The sequence below is a fragment of the Tribolium castaneum genome, chromosome 1 (assembly GCF_031307605.1).
Source record: "Tribolium castaneum strain GA2 chromosome 1, icTriCast1.1, whole genome shotgun sequence".
NCBI lineage: Eukaryota > Metazoa > Arthropoda > Insecta > Coleoptera > Tenebrionidae > Tribolium > Tribolium castaneum.
In genome coordinates, this window is record NC_087394.1 from 26,092,522 (window position 1) to 26,108,366 (window position 15,845).

Consider the following 15,845-nt stretch of genomic DNA (forward strand, 5'->3'; position numbering starts at 1 on the left):
AATGAAAAATAACGAACGAAATTATGTGTTAAAAAATTTCCACATTTTTTTCTTTCTCAACCGTTGTTTAACCAAAAACGCAATTATTTTGAGTTTCGGCCAAAGTAAGCCGACAAGTCAGTAGTTATATGTGCAACGAAATAGTGGTGAGAAATGTAAAGTTTTCAATATTTATTTGAGTGTGGAAAAGGACAACTTAGTGTTTCACACTCACACACAAATACTGAAAAGTTAGAGAACTCTTCACCGAATTTTACGAAATATTTTTCTCAAACGTTTACCTCGTTTTCCAGAAACGTAATTATCAATTTTTGACCGAGATGAATTTATGAAATCATTATAAATCACATAAAAAGTATCTTAAGGCCAAATGATCCTCAGTAACTTTATCCTAAAAAATGTCGAGTTTTACGATAGAGTCGTTGGTTTCCAAATAGAAGCAACACATAAAGCAACCGACGTATTTAGAATTCAGCAAAATTTCGTCAAAAATTACCCAAAAAATCACAGGACAGGATAGAAAATTGTGTTATTTTTGCTTTCTTTGACCACTTAAGCAAAATTTTTTTTTATTCTTTCATTTTTCAACTATATTGTTTAACCAGAAACGCGATTATTTTGGAGAATTTTCTCTAAAATAAGTCGAAAAGTTCTATTTGTGCAACGAAATAAGAGACTTGTGAAGGTCGTAATGAAAAAATTAAGTTTTATTGCCAAATTAAATATAATAAGATTTTACACAATTGGGTGAGAAATTCCAGGAAACTCCATTTTCGGACCGTTCATTAGGATAAAATCGCCGTTTTTGTAAAATATTTTTTACCCGCACTTTAGCAGTTTTTTCATTCAAAAACACAATCATTTAAGATTTATGCAAAATTTACCAAAAAAACCCTACAATAGGACCGAAAATGTGGTGTTATTTTTGCCTTTTTCGACTGCTTAACAAGTTTTTAAGCTATAAACTCAGTTTTCTTATACAGAGTGTATCAGAACTCACTCCCCACCGGAAAGGTCCTAGTGGTAAAATCCATGGTGATGGCAAAAATGCATAAAAAGGTCTTTTATTCTCCGTTTGATTCTTCATCACCTAGTACATACTTATTAAATTATAGCCGATAATTCGTCAATTTCGTGAATGCCAAATTAAAAATAAATATTTGTTGATATCAAATAAGGAAATGCCGTTAAATGATTTCATTTTGGACGAAATATTTGAATTGATTAATTATTTATCTATTTCAGACGTTGCGAAAAATTAATAATTTATGTCAAAATACAATAATTAATAATAATAATTTACTTGTGACAGTAAAACAGTTACAATATAATTATTTACAACAAGAAAAAAAATACGATAACAGAATTAAAATTTTTTACAAGTTGTTCCTACCACAAATTGGACCAAAAGGCAGCAAAGCTGATCAAGGTTTTGGCCCAGACAATAAATGAGAAATAACAAAAAATAAAAATAAACAATGTGATTGAAGAAAAATAATAAATACAGGGTGCTCAAAAACTGGCGCACCAACTCAGTGGTACGTTGTTGAGAAGCATGTGTAGATCACGGGAAAAATCTTGAAAAAATTCCTAGTCATAATTTAAAAAATCTGGAGCTACAAACTTATTTTGTAAACTTCCTAAGTTTTCATTATTTTTTAATGTTTTTATGTTTCACACTAAGTAATCGTTCCCTAACACAACAATGAATAACTATTTTTAAATTTCCTATCAGACTTTAGCAGTTTTTTTAATTTAAGAAAATTAAAATTTACCAAAAAAATCAGTTTGTAGATGTGCCAACGCTGGGAATTATTTCCTAGGAAACCGTTTCAAAAATAATTTATTTTTATTGTTGCTCAAATTCTATTGCGATCACGACTGTTAGACAACGTTGCCACATATCATTTATTTAAAATTCGTTATTTATCAATAACTTTAATGCAAAGAATTTTTTTACTATTTTTACCTTTATATGTAAGTAATTCTTTACCACACTCCACTGAGTTGGTGCGCCGGTTTTTGAGCACCCTGTATAATAATATAAAAATATCTAATTCTATTTAACAAAATTATAGAGAGGAAAAAAGCACATAAGAGAAATAGAAAAATCATTTTGTAAGAAACATTTTGTATTTATGTTTAAAATTGCTGATTTTAGAATTTTTTAATGTCAGAGGAACTTCATTGTAGAATAAGTAGATATTATAAACATAGGTAACATAACGAAAAATAAACGAGTTTCTTATAATATTTTTATGAAAATTAATCTAGCGGTTGATTATTAAAAAGTGTCGAAGGTACTAATTCCCGACTGCTAATGATAACAGATAAAAAACGTTTAGCTAATAAAAATAATAATACTATTTACTATGGTAGCGCTCAGCTCCATTTGCGTGTGCGTCATCTGACATTTCTGTCACTACGTTTACATAGCAGGGCCATAGCGGTGACAAACTACCAAATATTTTTTGAGGTTACGAAGTGTTTAAATTATGAGTTGTTACAAAAAATACAGATTCACAAAACAAGAACTAATAAACGCAGAATCAAAAACCTAACGAAACGCAAATCACAAAACACAATAAACGAACGAAAAATACTTGCGATTAACACCGATAACACTTTCGACAACCATGCGACGACGTCTATAATTTACTGTCAATGTCAGGTTGACAAATTCGTGACACTTAACGGTGTTGTCGAAGTGCACATGTATATTAATGTTCAAGGATACCACCCTTAGATGCCCCTTAGTTGTTTAAATTTGCATTGTTTTTGACAATTTTTTTACAGCTTTGTGTTGGTAATGAAAAAATGAAATTGATGACGCACACGCAAATCGAGCTGACCGCCACTATACTAATATTATCATTTTTTTAATTTTTTCCTTTGCAACTGTTGTTTTGTTTCCAATGTCGTCGGATTTAATCTGTTGTTGTTTGCTAAATGTCTCCGTTAACTAAATTCAAGAAGAAAAAATTAAACCCAAAAATCTAACCGCATCTAGGTGAACAAAGGCTCAAACAATGTTTTGTCATGGTAACCTTTAATTTAGTTGAATGTCTTTTATCACTGCCCAAATGCTCAAAATTAAAAAAGCAACAATAGCAGTCAAAAACTAAGTTCAGTTGGATTAAAATGAGTTTAACAAAAACCTTAAAAAATAAACAATTTGCGAATTTGTACTTTTTTTGAGTTTGTGTTATAAATTGTATTAATTAACTTTACACATTATATTGCAATTTTGAACCAAATACTTTCACAATTATGTAATTAATTTAAAAAACAGATTTAATTCGAGAGAATTGCGTGAAAACGGGTCAAATCCTACATTTTACCGCCGATCAAATTTCCTCCTTATTATTCAAATAATGACGCGTCTAGCCGATTTCCCGCCATGATCAGCACCTCTAGCGACCACTCTTCGAATAAGACAAAAATCAACAAGACCAAAGCAATGATTTTACTGTTTGTACAGTTTGTGGTTGTAGAATTTTTAGTGTAGTGTTTCCAGTGGAAATAGCCATTAGCTGCTAATTGAAAAAAAAAACCTGCTGGTATTAAATCGCACCTCCCCGTAAAATAGTGCGCCTTAACTGTAACTGTATACAACGTGTGTATGTGTGTGTGTGTGATTAAAAACCGTGGCACACACTGTATAATCTAAAATTCCATAATTACTATGGAATGAGTGATTTTAGTAGATGATGGGAAAAATCAACAATAAGAGCGGCGTCGAAATAATCCCCTTGAATGAGGTAAACCACAGGAATAATCGTTCACGTGTAATCGGTGGAAATACTCCAGATAGAAGGTTAAAAATGGACAGAATGCCCTACATGTCTGACCCTACTTTAGTTCCTAGAGTACAAAAGGTAGTTCAATCAAGGAGGCTGCCTTCCTTGTCATTTTGACGCTTCACCTAACCCCAAAAATTTCAGTATTTGGAGTCCAATGTTGACAAAACCTTCGTCGATATCAATGTTATGGCAGATGACTTGCAACGGAGCTATCGCGAATACGCCCGACTGAAACGAAACGCCTTTAGGGCACAAGTGAAAAAAGCCTATTCAATAGTCCTCCAAAGCTATGGCTTGGAGGACCAAGACAACAGCTCAAGTGAAGACGAGGACGATTCCGAGGACAGTGCCCCTGAAGCGAGCACTTTCGTAAGCTTTCCGTTTAAATTACCCCCAAAATCACCATTTTGTGTTTAGCATAATAACTCCCTTAACAACCAGTTGGTGAATTTGTACAACCGACCACAAGTCCCCAAACAAATCGACGAAAATGAACTGATTGACATAAGTAGTGACGATTCAGAAGCACCAGCTTACAATGATAAGCCCAGTAACGGCCCTTCGACATCACAAAAGGAGTCCCAAGCCCTACCAACGTACCAAAACAACACAAATAGTAAAAAAGTCGATGCTAACAAAGACCGGTATCAGTATTTCGGCCGCAAACGCAAAGCCGAGACCGTGGGTCTCACCCCCTATCAGAGTACCCCAAAAAAGAAAAAATCCTTGGCCACTTTACAGGAACCTTCAGTGTCTTTCAAAGACATAGGGGGCATGGATAAAATCCTGGAGGATGTTTGCAAATTGTTGATCCATGTACGCCACCCGGAGGTTTACAGACAGATCGGGATCTCGCCCCCGAGGGGGTTCCTCCTGCACGGGCCTCCCGGGTGCGGCAAGACGCTCCTAGCCAACGCCATCGCAGGGGTAATTAATTTATCAATAAAAACTAATCTAAAAGCGTTATTTTGCCGCATAATTGACTACGTACACACGGAGATTTTTAACAATTTTTAAAGAAACAACAATTTTGAGAAAAACCTTCCTTTAGGATGGGTTAGTTGCTATTATTTTTTACTTATTTATGGTAATACGTCTTTACTAATAACTATTATGCTTCAAAGTAGATGTTTGTTTTCTAACGCTGTGTAAGTAAATTTGTGCAAAATTTCATTCATAAGTCATCAGTCCTACCGTAAAAAAGGTCAACACCTTTTTTTTACTTTTAAAACTTTTTGTGTTCTTCATATTCATTCGGGATTTTTTTCTAAGTCCAAATTTGATAAATTTGTAATCCTTGATCATTCATAATTAATAGTCCAGTCTAAATGGAAATGTTGTGGAAAAGCTTGCATTTTTAATAAGTTTCTGTGTAGTATTTTCAAACGTTTAGTAAATGAATTTATTGTTTCAACCCCCGAGAAGGGGTTGAAAAAAACAAAATAAAGTATTTTTTAAAGATTATTCAAAATCGGTAAGAGCTAGAAATTGATATTCAAATTAACATTCTTCGACTAAACATTTTTAAACAATCCACAGTAACTTATCAAAAATGCATACTTTTCCGCAATATTTCGATTTAAAGGCTTATTTGTACAAAGTAAATATTTGTTTTCCAATCCTGTGTAAACTTGTTCAAAATTTCATTCATAAATCTGTCCTACGGTAAAAAAGTACCTTTTTTTACTTCTAAAACTTTTCGTGCTCTCCGTATTCATTTGGATTTTTTTCCACATATGATAAATTTGTAATTCTTGACCATTCATAATTAAAATTTGTTATATTATCCATAATTTGGCAAAAGCCATAAAAACAAACTGAAAAATATTGACACTTGTTCGTGGCACTATGAATATCATTGACAATGTTTTTTGCAAAAATTATACGTATTTACATTAAATTTTACGTTTAACATTTAAAACTATGACAGGCTTTTAAATGGCGAATAAAGATTTGTGTATTTTTATTAGCTGAAGAAACGTGAAAATTTTATGCATCAAAAACTGTTTTCATTGCAGGAGATCGGCGTTCCTCTGTTGAAAGTCGCGGCCCCGGAACTAGTGGCCGGTGTTTCCGGTGAAAGCGAGGAGCGAATCCGGGAGCTTTTCGAACGAGCCATTTTCTCCACCCCTTGTATCCTATTTATCGATGAAATCGATGCGATTACGCCAAATCGGCAAAATGCCCAAAAGGAGATGGAGAGGCGAATTGTTGCTCAATTGCTTAGTTGCCTTGATGGTATTTTTCATTATTTTAAATAATTATTTTAATATCAATTGAATTTTCTAGACTTGAGTCAGAATGAATGTGGGGACAGAGTTCTGGTTATTGGTGCTACTAATCGACCAGATGCTATAGACCCGGCCTTAAGACGCGCCGGTCGTTTTGATCGCGAAATCTGTCTGGGAATCCCCGATGTCCAAGCCAGGGTCCAAATTTTGAAGGTTTTGACTGCGAAATTGAAACTGAGTGAAGATTTCGATTATGACTTTCTGGCCAAACATACGCCGGGATATGTGGGGGCTGATTTGATGTCGCTGACAAGGGAGGCGGCCATGGCGGCGGTTAATAGGTAAATAGTTATTTAAGGCATTAAAGCTGAAATGTCCATAACTATCTACGTTTTTGCATCTCCCTATGGGGATGCAAATTTTGCAACCAAATAGTATTTCCGAACTAAATGCGATTTACTATTTTTTAATGAAAGCTGTAAATCTATATAAGGTATACTATGTTTTATTTAGATAAAATTGGAAAATATTTGCTGCGGAGTATTTTTTTTTTCTTAATTTATATTTTTATCAATTTAAAACAGAAAAATAAAAAAGAATGCTACTTTAATTATCACACAGAGAGTCATCTGCTGAACATACTCGTATCGTGTGTAAAATTAGTACGTTCATTTATCTTTTATACTATGTTAATCTTTAGATAAACTCGATGGAAGTACAAAGTTAACAGCAATTGCCAATAAATGATTTCTCTCACTCTGGCAAGATGGTAAAATAAATAAATAAAATTTTACAAGAGGTTGGAGTCTCGTCATTTTAGTAATAATAATAATTTTACCTAATTATTATTTATTTTTATTATTTTTATTGTGAATTACAATTACTTAGATTTAGGTAATTATTGCCACGTAAAATTCTTAATAACTTAATATACAGATTCATCCAGAAAAAGACTTGTCTGTTGACAACTTTGAAAGTATTTTTGTTAGTAATTTACAACACTGCATTCGGATTCGTTTTTTTACAAATATTGACATTCAACCCTACAAAACTGTTGGATTTTTGTTAACTTTAAAGTGTATTCTAACAGTATCCTTTAAAATTTAAATTCAATATTGCCAACATTACTCATAGTCTGTAGTAAAACGAATCATTTGAATTTACTTGAATTTACCCAATCTAATTTCTCTAAAATCTTAAAAAATTCAAATCTAAATCTAAAATTTGTATGTTCAGATTTTTGAAAGCACTATCACTTTGCTGAAAAAATGCTCTTTTCAGCAGGCCTTATTTTATTGAGGCTTTATAATTGTGCTTCTCAATCGTTATTTTATTTTATGCTACGTAATTCTTAAATTTTACGTTGCGTCAACAAATAAATACCCTTATCTAATTTGAAATTTACCGTTAACTTTATAGAACAGCCTTTTAAATATCCAGTATCAAAATATGAAATACTAACTATACCATGAAGAGCAGAACAGTAACTTATTCGTACAGATATTTCGAGTTTTCTCCATTTGATAAACAGTTAAAACCAGATTTATACATTTTTGAAGTTGATAAGATAATTTTTTTATAGAATGTTGAACAAGCTCAAAGAGCAACACAAACTCGCACAAATCGTGGCAGCGGAGAAAGCCCTCGAAGAAAAACAGAAACAAGAGACTGCGAAAGAAGAAACAAACGAAGTGAATAAGAGCGATCCCGAGATCATAGTCGACGACGATCCTAAAACCGAACCACCGAAAGAATCTCCGATTGTGGTAATCGATGAGGAAGTGAAACAAAATGACACACCTTCGACTTCTGAAGCCGTCAATGGTCACCTTTTAGCTGAAGAAAAAACACCACCTGAAGAGCCAATGCCTGTCGACGTGGAAAAACAAAACAATCCACTTAAAGACTTGATGATGTGGTTGCACGACAAATCGCCATTATCCAGCGAAGAATTATCATCGTTATGTATCACAATGGAGGATTTTAATCAAGCATTAAAGTGTGTCCAACCTTCGGCAAAAAGAGAGGGTTTTGCGACGGTGCCTGATGTTAGTTGGGACGATGTCGGATCACTAAATTCAGTCAGAGAGGAGCTCCAAATGGCTATTTTAGCCCCCATAAGACACATTGAACATTTCAAAGAACTGGGCTTGAACACACCCACCGGTGTTTTATTGTGTGGACCGCCAGGTTGTGGCAAAACACTCCTAGCTAAAGCTATGGCCAACGAGGCCGGTATTAACTTTATTTCAGTCAAAGGACCAGAACTACTAAACATGGTAATTTTTTATGGTTAAAGCTTCAATTTGTATTAATTTTTCTTGTAGTATGTGGGTGAGAGCGAGCGGGCGGTGCGTGTGTGTTTCGAACGGGCACGAAACTCCGCCCCTTGTGTCATATTTTTCGACGAATTGGACGCCATCTGCCCCAAAAGATCGGACAGCAGAGAGGTATGTATATTAACAATGTCAAATTTGATTTGATTGAGAACACCATAGGGCGGGGCTACGATGCGTGTCGTTAATCAAATGTTGACCGAAATGGACGGTGTACAAGACCGACAAGGCGTTTACCTCCTTGCTGCCAGTAACAGACCTGACATTGTGGATCCTGCAGTCTTAAGGCCGGGCCGTTTTGACAAAATCTTGTTTGTCGGTTTGCCTACAGCAAGTGACCGAATTGAGATTTTGAGGGCTATTACCCGAAACGGTACAAGACCGCGTCTCGCCCCCGACGTCGATCTTGAAGCTATAGCCTCTTCGGAGCAATGTCGGGGGTACACAGGGGCTGATTTGGCCGCGTTGGTTAAGGAAGCCGGAATTGTGGCTTTGAAGGAGTTTATGTTGTGTGGGGACACACAGAAGTCTTTGGTTGTTAATATGGAACATTTTACTAGAGCTATTGCGAAAATTAGACCATCTGTGCCTGAGAAGGTTTTGTATTTTGGGAAAATTGATTTGGTTTAACTGTTTTTTTTTAGGATCAAAAACATTATGAAAAGTTGCGGAAGATGTATGCCGCGGTTCCTGAAAATGAAGTTGAGGAGATGGAATATTCTTAAGCAGTATTTGGGCTTTAATAAGACTCGAATTTCGAACTTTAGTATCGGCAGTGAATCATTTATTGAATTGATTTGGTACTGAAGTGCTTATGTTTAGTGTTATTTCTTAGAACAATGTACAATAATTAACGATTTGTTGTCCCCAATATTTTGTTTACTTATTAAAAAAATGTAGGCGCATTAAGGCGAACTAAATAATAAACACTACAAATAAATATTTTTACGTTTTACACAAATTGTATTTTTATATTTTGTGGTGGTAACTCGCTTACCAGTTAAGTTATGTATCTTCTATCTAAGGGTGTCACTGCAAAGATTGTGCAAATAGTTGTAAAAAATTTATAACGAAGAAATATGCTAAGATTGAGTGAAATAAAAGTTCATACTGTAGATGTGCGTGTTTATTTGCAAAGTTTTATTTTTTTTACTTTTCTTCTAAGATAATTCAGTAAATCAAGGCTAACAGAGTATCTGATTGCGCGACGGAAAATTTAAATCACACTTTAGATTATTTTCATTTTAATTCTCTAAAAAATTTATACTACTAACACTGAAAATCAAGTTTTTAAAAAATAAAATACCAAGGGTTGTTGGTTTACAGAAAACGAATTATTTAAATTCAGAATTGAAGAAATTCGTTGCCTTGCTAAAACGCAATTTAAAATTTGCTTGCACGAATTGGCCCTCATTTAAAACAATTACAGATTGTTTGATAAAACACATCAGACAGTAAAGCGTGACGAATTCATAAAAAAATACAAGGTGAGTCTGTAGTACTCAGTAATCAACTAATCAATTAATCACAAGAGTTCAGCGTCTCCTACTAAATATTTTATATTTTTTTCCTATGCACATACAATTTTTCAGATTTTTTTTTATAAATTTGTTTATAATCAAAATTAATTAATTAGTATTAAATCGCTCAACCAAAAATAATTACTTAGTTCTTATCTTATTCCAAAGCAAACAATTCCTAAATTTTATTTTGTACAAAGAGCTAGATATGTAGAAAATAGATTCCCTAATCCTCAAAATTCATGATTACATAAAAATTAAAAATTCGACATTTTTTTAAGTATTTTTTTTCACAAAACATCATTTAAGCATCGACTTTTAAATTTATTATTAGTATTAACATTTTTAATTTATTATATTTACTATTAGTTGTTATAAATTTTTTATGCACTTCAAAAAATTAATAAGTAATGTAATTTATAGTTTCAATGAGAGACCTAATCATTAATAACTGTTTTACATTCTTATCAACCTTACTTAAAAAAATAAAAAGCGACGTTGGCGTTTACGTATTTTTGCTGAAAGTACAGCTAAGAGTAATATATTTATTATTTGGAAATGTAGAAAAATTCGAAAAAAAAATACACGATCAAAAGACAATAGTAAATGCTGATTTCTCTGTGATTATTAGTTTTTGAGATAAAGTAAAAACTACTTTTAGCAGAATCACCTTGTAATTTTTCGTAACGCCTTTATGCATTTTATGCCAAAAACAAAATTTTACAATTTAATCATATCACAATAGTTACAAACAATAAACAAATAAATTGGCGTGTTTCCACAAACTAAAGTAGCGGTAATTTGTTAAGCGTAAAAAACTTTAAAATCGAGTACTAAATTTTGATCAATCGGCGACAGTGGTAGAGGTACTAGAAGAATAAGAGAAACAGTGAGAGAGAAAGTGCGGAGGTACCTACAATAATAATGTGTCGTAATAAAAATAGATATATTGAACAAAAGTGATAAATATGTATTGGCTGTAATTGGAAATATTTATTCACCAATTAAATACGTTATTGATTACGCAATTCGGTAATTTTGAGCTGAATTAACTACGCTAAATAATGTGTGTGGTCATAGAACGCAGATAGGACGTTAGCTACAAAGGATAAATTTGCCATAAATAATAGATGGGTTTTGTATTGTTAAGATAATGGAATTGCTACAGCTACAGCGACACACGACAATGCATTGCATGTTTCAAAATATTAGTATGAAATATAGCCGTATTTTTGTTTACCACAAAAGCCAAACATTGGGTAATCGCAAAAAAATGCTCTCATTTATCATTTCATTCTTTAATCGATCAAAATATTTATCCTAGTTCTAGGTGTAGTTAATATCTCTGAGATTCCACAATTAGAACTAATCCCCTTGCGAAATCCTTCAATTACTCGTGGACCACTTGAGTTGAACATCTTTTTTTAATTAAACTAAATTAGCAAGCAAATAGACTCGTGTAAATTATTCAGTGCGAGCGTCGGCGACTGAAAAAAGATTGAATCACCCTGATTACAGTTAAATTAATAAATAAGTAGACATTTAAAGGACAAATTTAGCTAATGAAGCAATATAGCCGGACCCTAATAAAGCTCTTGATAAATATTTGAAAAGAGCAAGAAGCTTTCAACTGAATTCGCTCTAAGCCAATTGTCGTCAGCGATTCTTGCTATAATCTCCAACCCTTCCTTCATTTTATTATTTACAAAGTTACCTTCTTCGCAATAAATATTAATGACGGCTTGGAGCAACTTCACTGGTCTGTGATTCTGGTGGAAAATTGCTGATTCTGCTTAATAATCATTTAAAAAGTAGTTCTTTGGCGGAAGTAATAAATCGTTTGCGTGTTTGGTGCACTTGTTTAGATCATGCAATTTAGCACCTTGTCCCAGATATTGATTCAAAGAAAAATTTCACTTTAATTTATTAAATTCTTGTCCCTTGGCTTAAAATTTGTCGCATGATTACGATATTTTGGAAATTGACAAATTACATCATTATTGTAACGACGTTAACTGATAACAAATCGTTGATTATGCTTCTATTATCTTATTTTTTACTCTAGACAATAATTTACATTAAATAAGTACCTAATACTGATAAACATCTCCAGACGATTTTCTTTAGTAATATATTTTTTTAATAAACAACCAACGACGCACTTTTATACATTCTTTGTTTATTTTTCATATATAAACTCCCACGGAAAAAACTTTGTCACAGTTGAAACATGATCAGTAAAATAATTGTAACATTGTTCCTCGCTCTTTTTGGTGTTGTTCAAGGTATTGTTTTCTTATTATTTATTGAATCAATTATTTTAAATAATTTGTTTAAAGGGACACCAATTAATGTGCGAATCGTCAACGGTACTGATGCCAAAGAAGGCGAATTCCCTTACATTGTAAGTATATAAAATTTTTTTTTCACTTCTGATTTTTTGGAAGGTATCTTTACGACTTTTTGGTAATCACAACTGTGCCGGATCTATTTTAAACGCAAGAACTGTGTTAACTGCAGCCCATTGTGTTGTCAGTTAGTAAGTCAAAGAAGAAGTGGAAGGAAAAAGTGTTTCTATTTTCTTTTCAGTGATGTTTCCCTTCTTAGTGTACAATACGGTATCGTGGAAATTAGTTCAGGCGATAGTGCCCCTAACGTAGTTCAAGTATCAAAAGTCACTTTTCACGAAAATTATACGGCAGGGAATGGCTACATTAACGATATTGCAGTTGTTGAAGTAAGTGAATTATTTATAGAAAAAATGTAATCAAAATATTAAAATTTTAGTTAGCGAAGCCTATAGTTTTTGGGGCCTACGTCCAGCCAACAAATCTACCAATTGCTTTCAATGCAACCCCGGAAAATTCGCCAGCTTTACTGGCAGGATGGGGTCTCCCCTATGTATGTCGAATACCAACTTAAAATTATTTTAACTTGAATTGGTTACAGTCAGGAGGTACCGTAATGAAGCATTTACAAAAAGTAAACATTTTTGTGTATTCTGATGACGATTGCGAAAGAATTCACAAAGAAACAGGGCCCACAAATAGGAAGTACCACGTTTGTGCTGGAGTACCAGAAGGTGGAAAAGGTCAGTGCAATGTAAGTCACAAAATCGTCAAAAATTAAAAAAAAAATTATAATCTATTCTCACCTTAGGGTGATTCTGGTGGTCCATTGACTGTGAACGGTGTCCAGGTTGGGATAGTGTCATGGTCCGTCAAACCGTGCGCTATCAAGGGCTATCCTGGAGTATTCACCAAAGTTTCCAGCCACGTGTCCTGGATTCGCAAGCATATTGCAAACACCTGAAAAAATTACACTTTATCTTTGTATGAATTGATATATTTTTTTATTTTGCTTACAAATAAATATTTAATCTCACACAATCGCGTTTCCTTTATTAGATAAAGACACTTATATAAGACGATGAAACAATTAATCGATTCCCTAAACGTAAAAATGTCTCCTAAAGTAATTATTATTGTAGGGCTTTTCCTTATCGCGAACGCCTCAGGTAAATCTTTAATTAATTAAATAGTCTCCAATTTTTATTTATTTTTAACAAAAGGAACACCAATCGTTCGAATTGTGAACGGTACTGATGCCCAAGAAGGTGAATTTCCTTACATAGTAAGTCTACCACTTTTCCGACAATTTCCCAAAATTTGCTAATTTTAAAGGTATCTGTACGAATTTTTGGTGAACATAATTGTGGTGGATCCATTTTGAACGAAAAAAACATTCTAACAGCAGCCCATTGCGTACATCTACTGTAAATTTGTAGATTTTTTAATTTTTATTTTTTACATTTATTTTTAGTCCAATGGAAAATATGAGCGTACAATATGGTGTCTTAGAAATAAATTCCAGTGACAATGTAGTTCAAGTGTCTGGGTATAACTACCATGATGATTACGACCCATATAGTGGCGCATATGAAAACGACGTTGCAATTATCGAAGTAAATAATAAGTGATTAATTAAAATAATCAATTTTTTAATCTTAATTTGTTTTTTATTGGGATTCAGGACAAAAAAATCAAAACTTGTCGCAAAACAAGTTCTCAGTCTCAATAAAAAACAATAAATATAAATTATTAAAGGACGAAATTAAATTCACATTTTGTTTAATTAGCTAGCTAAACCAATAGTTTTTGGGAAAAACATTCAACCAGTCACACTCCCCAAAGCTTTCAATGCCACTCCTGAACACTCTTCAGCTTTGTTAGCAGGATGGGGTTTACCATTTGTACGTTTTCAAGATTCGCATTAATTATTTAATTGGATTAATAATTTTAGTCTGGTGGTGACTTGATGACACATTTGCAAAAAGTAAACATTATCGTTTATTCTGACGATGATTGTGAAAGGATTCATAAAGGAACAGGACCAACAAATAGAAAGTACCATGTTTGTGCTGGAATACCTGAAGGTGGAAAAGGACAATGCAATGTAATAATTTTTATACATTTTTTTTTAATTTTTCAAATAAACAAATGTTACAGGGTGACTCTGGTGGTCCTTTGACGGTCAATGGGGTACTAGTCGGAACAGTATCATGGTCTGTGAAGCCGTGTGCTGTTAAAGGCTATCCAGGGGTTTTCGCCAAAGTTGCTAATTATGTGGAGTGGATCAATAAAAACATGTTTAAATAAATAATTATATAAAAAAGAAATAAAGTATTTAAACCATAAACGTTGTGTCGATTATTTCAAAACAATGTAAAACAAAAGTCAAAGAAATAACTTATGCGGTTTAAAAAATATTACAGTGAAAATGAGAGTCGATTGGGAGGTTCAGAAACATTTAAAATATTAATATTTTCAAATTAAAATCTTCTGAAAATTCCATATTTGTCAATTCTAAAATTAAAATAAGAACAGATTTGCATTCCACGAACGATTTTACATAAAACATATGCTACTTATGAATTTCTTAAAGCTTAAAAATTCGACCGAATTGAGTCAAAAGTTATACAGAGTGGTTCTGGAATTTAATATAATTTATTTAAATAAATATTCATTATTTTATTTTTATGATATTTCTGAAAAGTATCAACCAGTAAAACCAATTTTTTCATATGCTAACATTGTTCGTTTTTACTTGAAAGAAATGGCAAACTTTTGATACCTACTATGATCCCAAATTCATTTATAGACAGATTGGATAAAATACCATCGAAAATTCAAAAAACACTTATTTTAGATTGCTGTGACATGTAAAACCGTATTTATTCTCATACGATCGTAGGTGTGGAATTTTTTATAGTCATATTGCTTAGTGTTATTTTATCTAAGAATCTTATCAAAAAATCTGTATCAGTCATTTCCCGGATATTACAAAATACTATCAAGGATGGTAATGCGACTAGAAATTTGCCTCAATTTTGTTCAAAAATGAATAATTTTTCACTAAAATATTTCACGTTAATGGAGATTGAAGTTTAATTCTTCTTTGCAAAGTTTAAACACGACTTTTCGGGTTACAGAATTTTGAATAACTGATTACGATAGAGTTTAATTTAAACTTTGCAAAATCAATGAATGTGATTAATGTTCCAAAGCTGGTGCACCTCTGCAACCGCCGTCGAAAAAAGTCGCTTTTGTTGGAAAAATAAACGCTTGCAAAAACAATTTCTTCATTATAGCGAGATTATTGCCTTCAGAAGCAAAACATTGTCAATTAATAAAACGAAACGTTAATTAATTGTGAAATAATTTTCCGACTTTCACGACCACCTTCCCGATAATTACGAGATTTTTATCGACTGAACAAGATTGAAAGTTTTCTCGATAATACGTCTTTTATTGCATTTTCCCGTCATTCCTCGTTGAAAATTCTAATTCCGACTTAATTAAAATTTCATTTGAAATAAAGTCAGACACCTATGATAAAAACTCGGATGCAAAAATATGTTTTCCCAAGAGAGAAAATTTGAATCTTGGCTTTAAT

The 15,845-nt window shown here is 32.7% G+C and overlaps 3 protein-coding genes across 3 annotated transcripts; all 3 read left to right on the plus strand.

The window, feature by feature from the left end:
* Window positions 1-3,397: 3,397 nt before the first annotated feature.
* On the plus strand, window positions 3,398-9,487 carry smid (smallminded). The gene is made up of 9 exons (XM_008194259.3): window positions 3,398-3,878; window positions 3,945-4,172; window positions 4,221-4,730; window positions 5,822-6,041; window positions 6,093-6,375; window positions 7,617-8,313; window positions 8,362-8,484; window positions 8,533-8,967; window positions 9,015-9,487. Exons 1-9 carry the CDS (start codon window positions 3,708-3,710, stop codon window positions 9,093-9,095), a joined length of 2,748 nt encoding a protein of 915 aa, XP_008192481.1. The 5' UTR covers window positions 3,398-3,707; the 3' UTR covers window positions 9,096-9,487.
* A 2,541-nt stretch (window positions 9,488-12,028) lies between these two features.
* On the plus strand, window positions 12,029-13,279 carry LOC100141789 (serine protease P40). The gene is made up of 7 exons (XM_001813951.4): window positions 12,029-12,175; window positions 12,230-12,294; window positions 12,338-12,429; window positions 12,480-12,627; window positions 12,678-12,791; window positions 12,840-12,992; window positions 13,050-13,279. The coding sequence occupies exons 1-7, from the start codon at window positions 12,121-12,123 to the stop codon at window positions 13,200-13,202; spliced, it is 780 nt and encodes a 259-aa protein (XP_001814003.1). The 5' UTR covers window positions 12,029-12,120; the 3' UTR covers window positions 13,203-13,279.
* Window positions 13,276-14,588, plus strand: LOC661254 (serine protease P41). The gene is made up of 7 exons (XM_967427.5): window positions 13,276-13,407; window positions 13,462-13,523; window positions 13,574-13,665; window positions 13,713-13,854; window positions 14,029-14,142; window positions 14,193-14,345; window positions 14,399-14,588. The coding sequence occupies exons 1-7, from the start codon at window positions 13,320-13,322 to the stop codon at window positions 14,546-14,548; spliced, it is 801 nt and encodes a 266-aa protein (XP_972520.3). The 5' UTR covers window positions 13,276-13,319; the 3' UTR covers window positions 14,549-14,588.
* Window positions 14,589-15,845: the final 1,257 nt, after the last annotated feature.

Bases quoted from the DNA above. Each gene is read 5' to 3' on its own strand.
- smid (XM_008194259.3), top strand. From the start codon at position 3,708: ATGATGGGAAAAATCAACAATAAGAGCGGCGTCGAAATAATCCCCTTG. The intron at 6,042-6,092 runs GTATTTTTCATT...TGAATTTTCTAG, and splicing joins ATTGCTTAGTTGCCTTGATG to ACTTGAGTCAGAATGAATGT. The intron at 8,485-8,532 runs GTATGTATATTA...AGAACACCATAG, and splicing joins AAAGATCGGACAGCAGAGAG to GGCGGGGCTACGATGCGTGT.
- LOC100141789 (XM_001813951.4), top strand. From the start codon at position 12,121: ATGATCAGTAAAATAATTGTAACATTGTTCCTCGCTCTTTTTGGTGTT. The intron at 12,295-12,337 runs GTAAGTATATAA...ATTTTTTGGAAG, and splicing joins AAGGCGAATTCCCTTACATT to GTATCTTTACGACTTTTTGG. The intron at 12,430-12,479 runs GTAAGTCAAAGA...TTTTCTTTTCAG, and splicing joins GCCCATTGTGTTGTCAGTTA to TGATGTTTCCCTTCTTAGTG.
- LOC661254 (XM_967427.5), top strand. From the start codon at position 13,320: ATGAAACAATTAATCGATTCCCTAAACGTAAAAATGTCTCCTAAAGTA. The intron at 13,855-14,028 runs GTAAATAATAAG...TTGTTTAATTAG, and splicing joins ACGACGTTGCAATTATCGAA to CTAGCTAAACCAATAGTTTT. The intron at 14,143-14,192 runs GTACGTTTTCAA...TAATAATTTTAG, and splicing joins CAGGATGGGGTTTACCATTT to TCTGGTGGTGACTTGATGAC.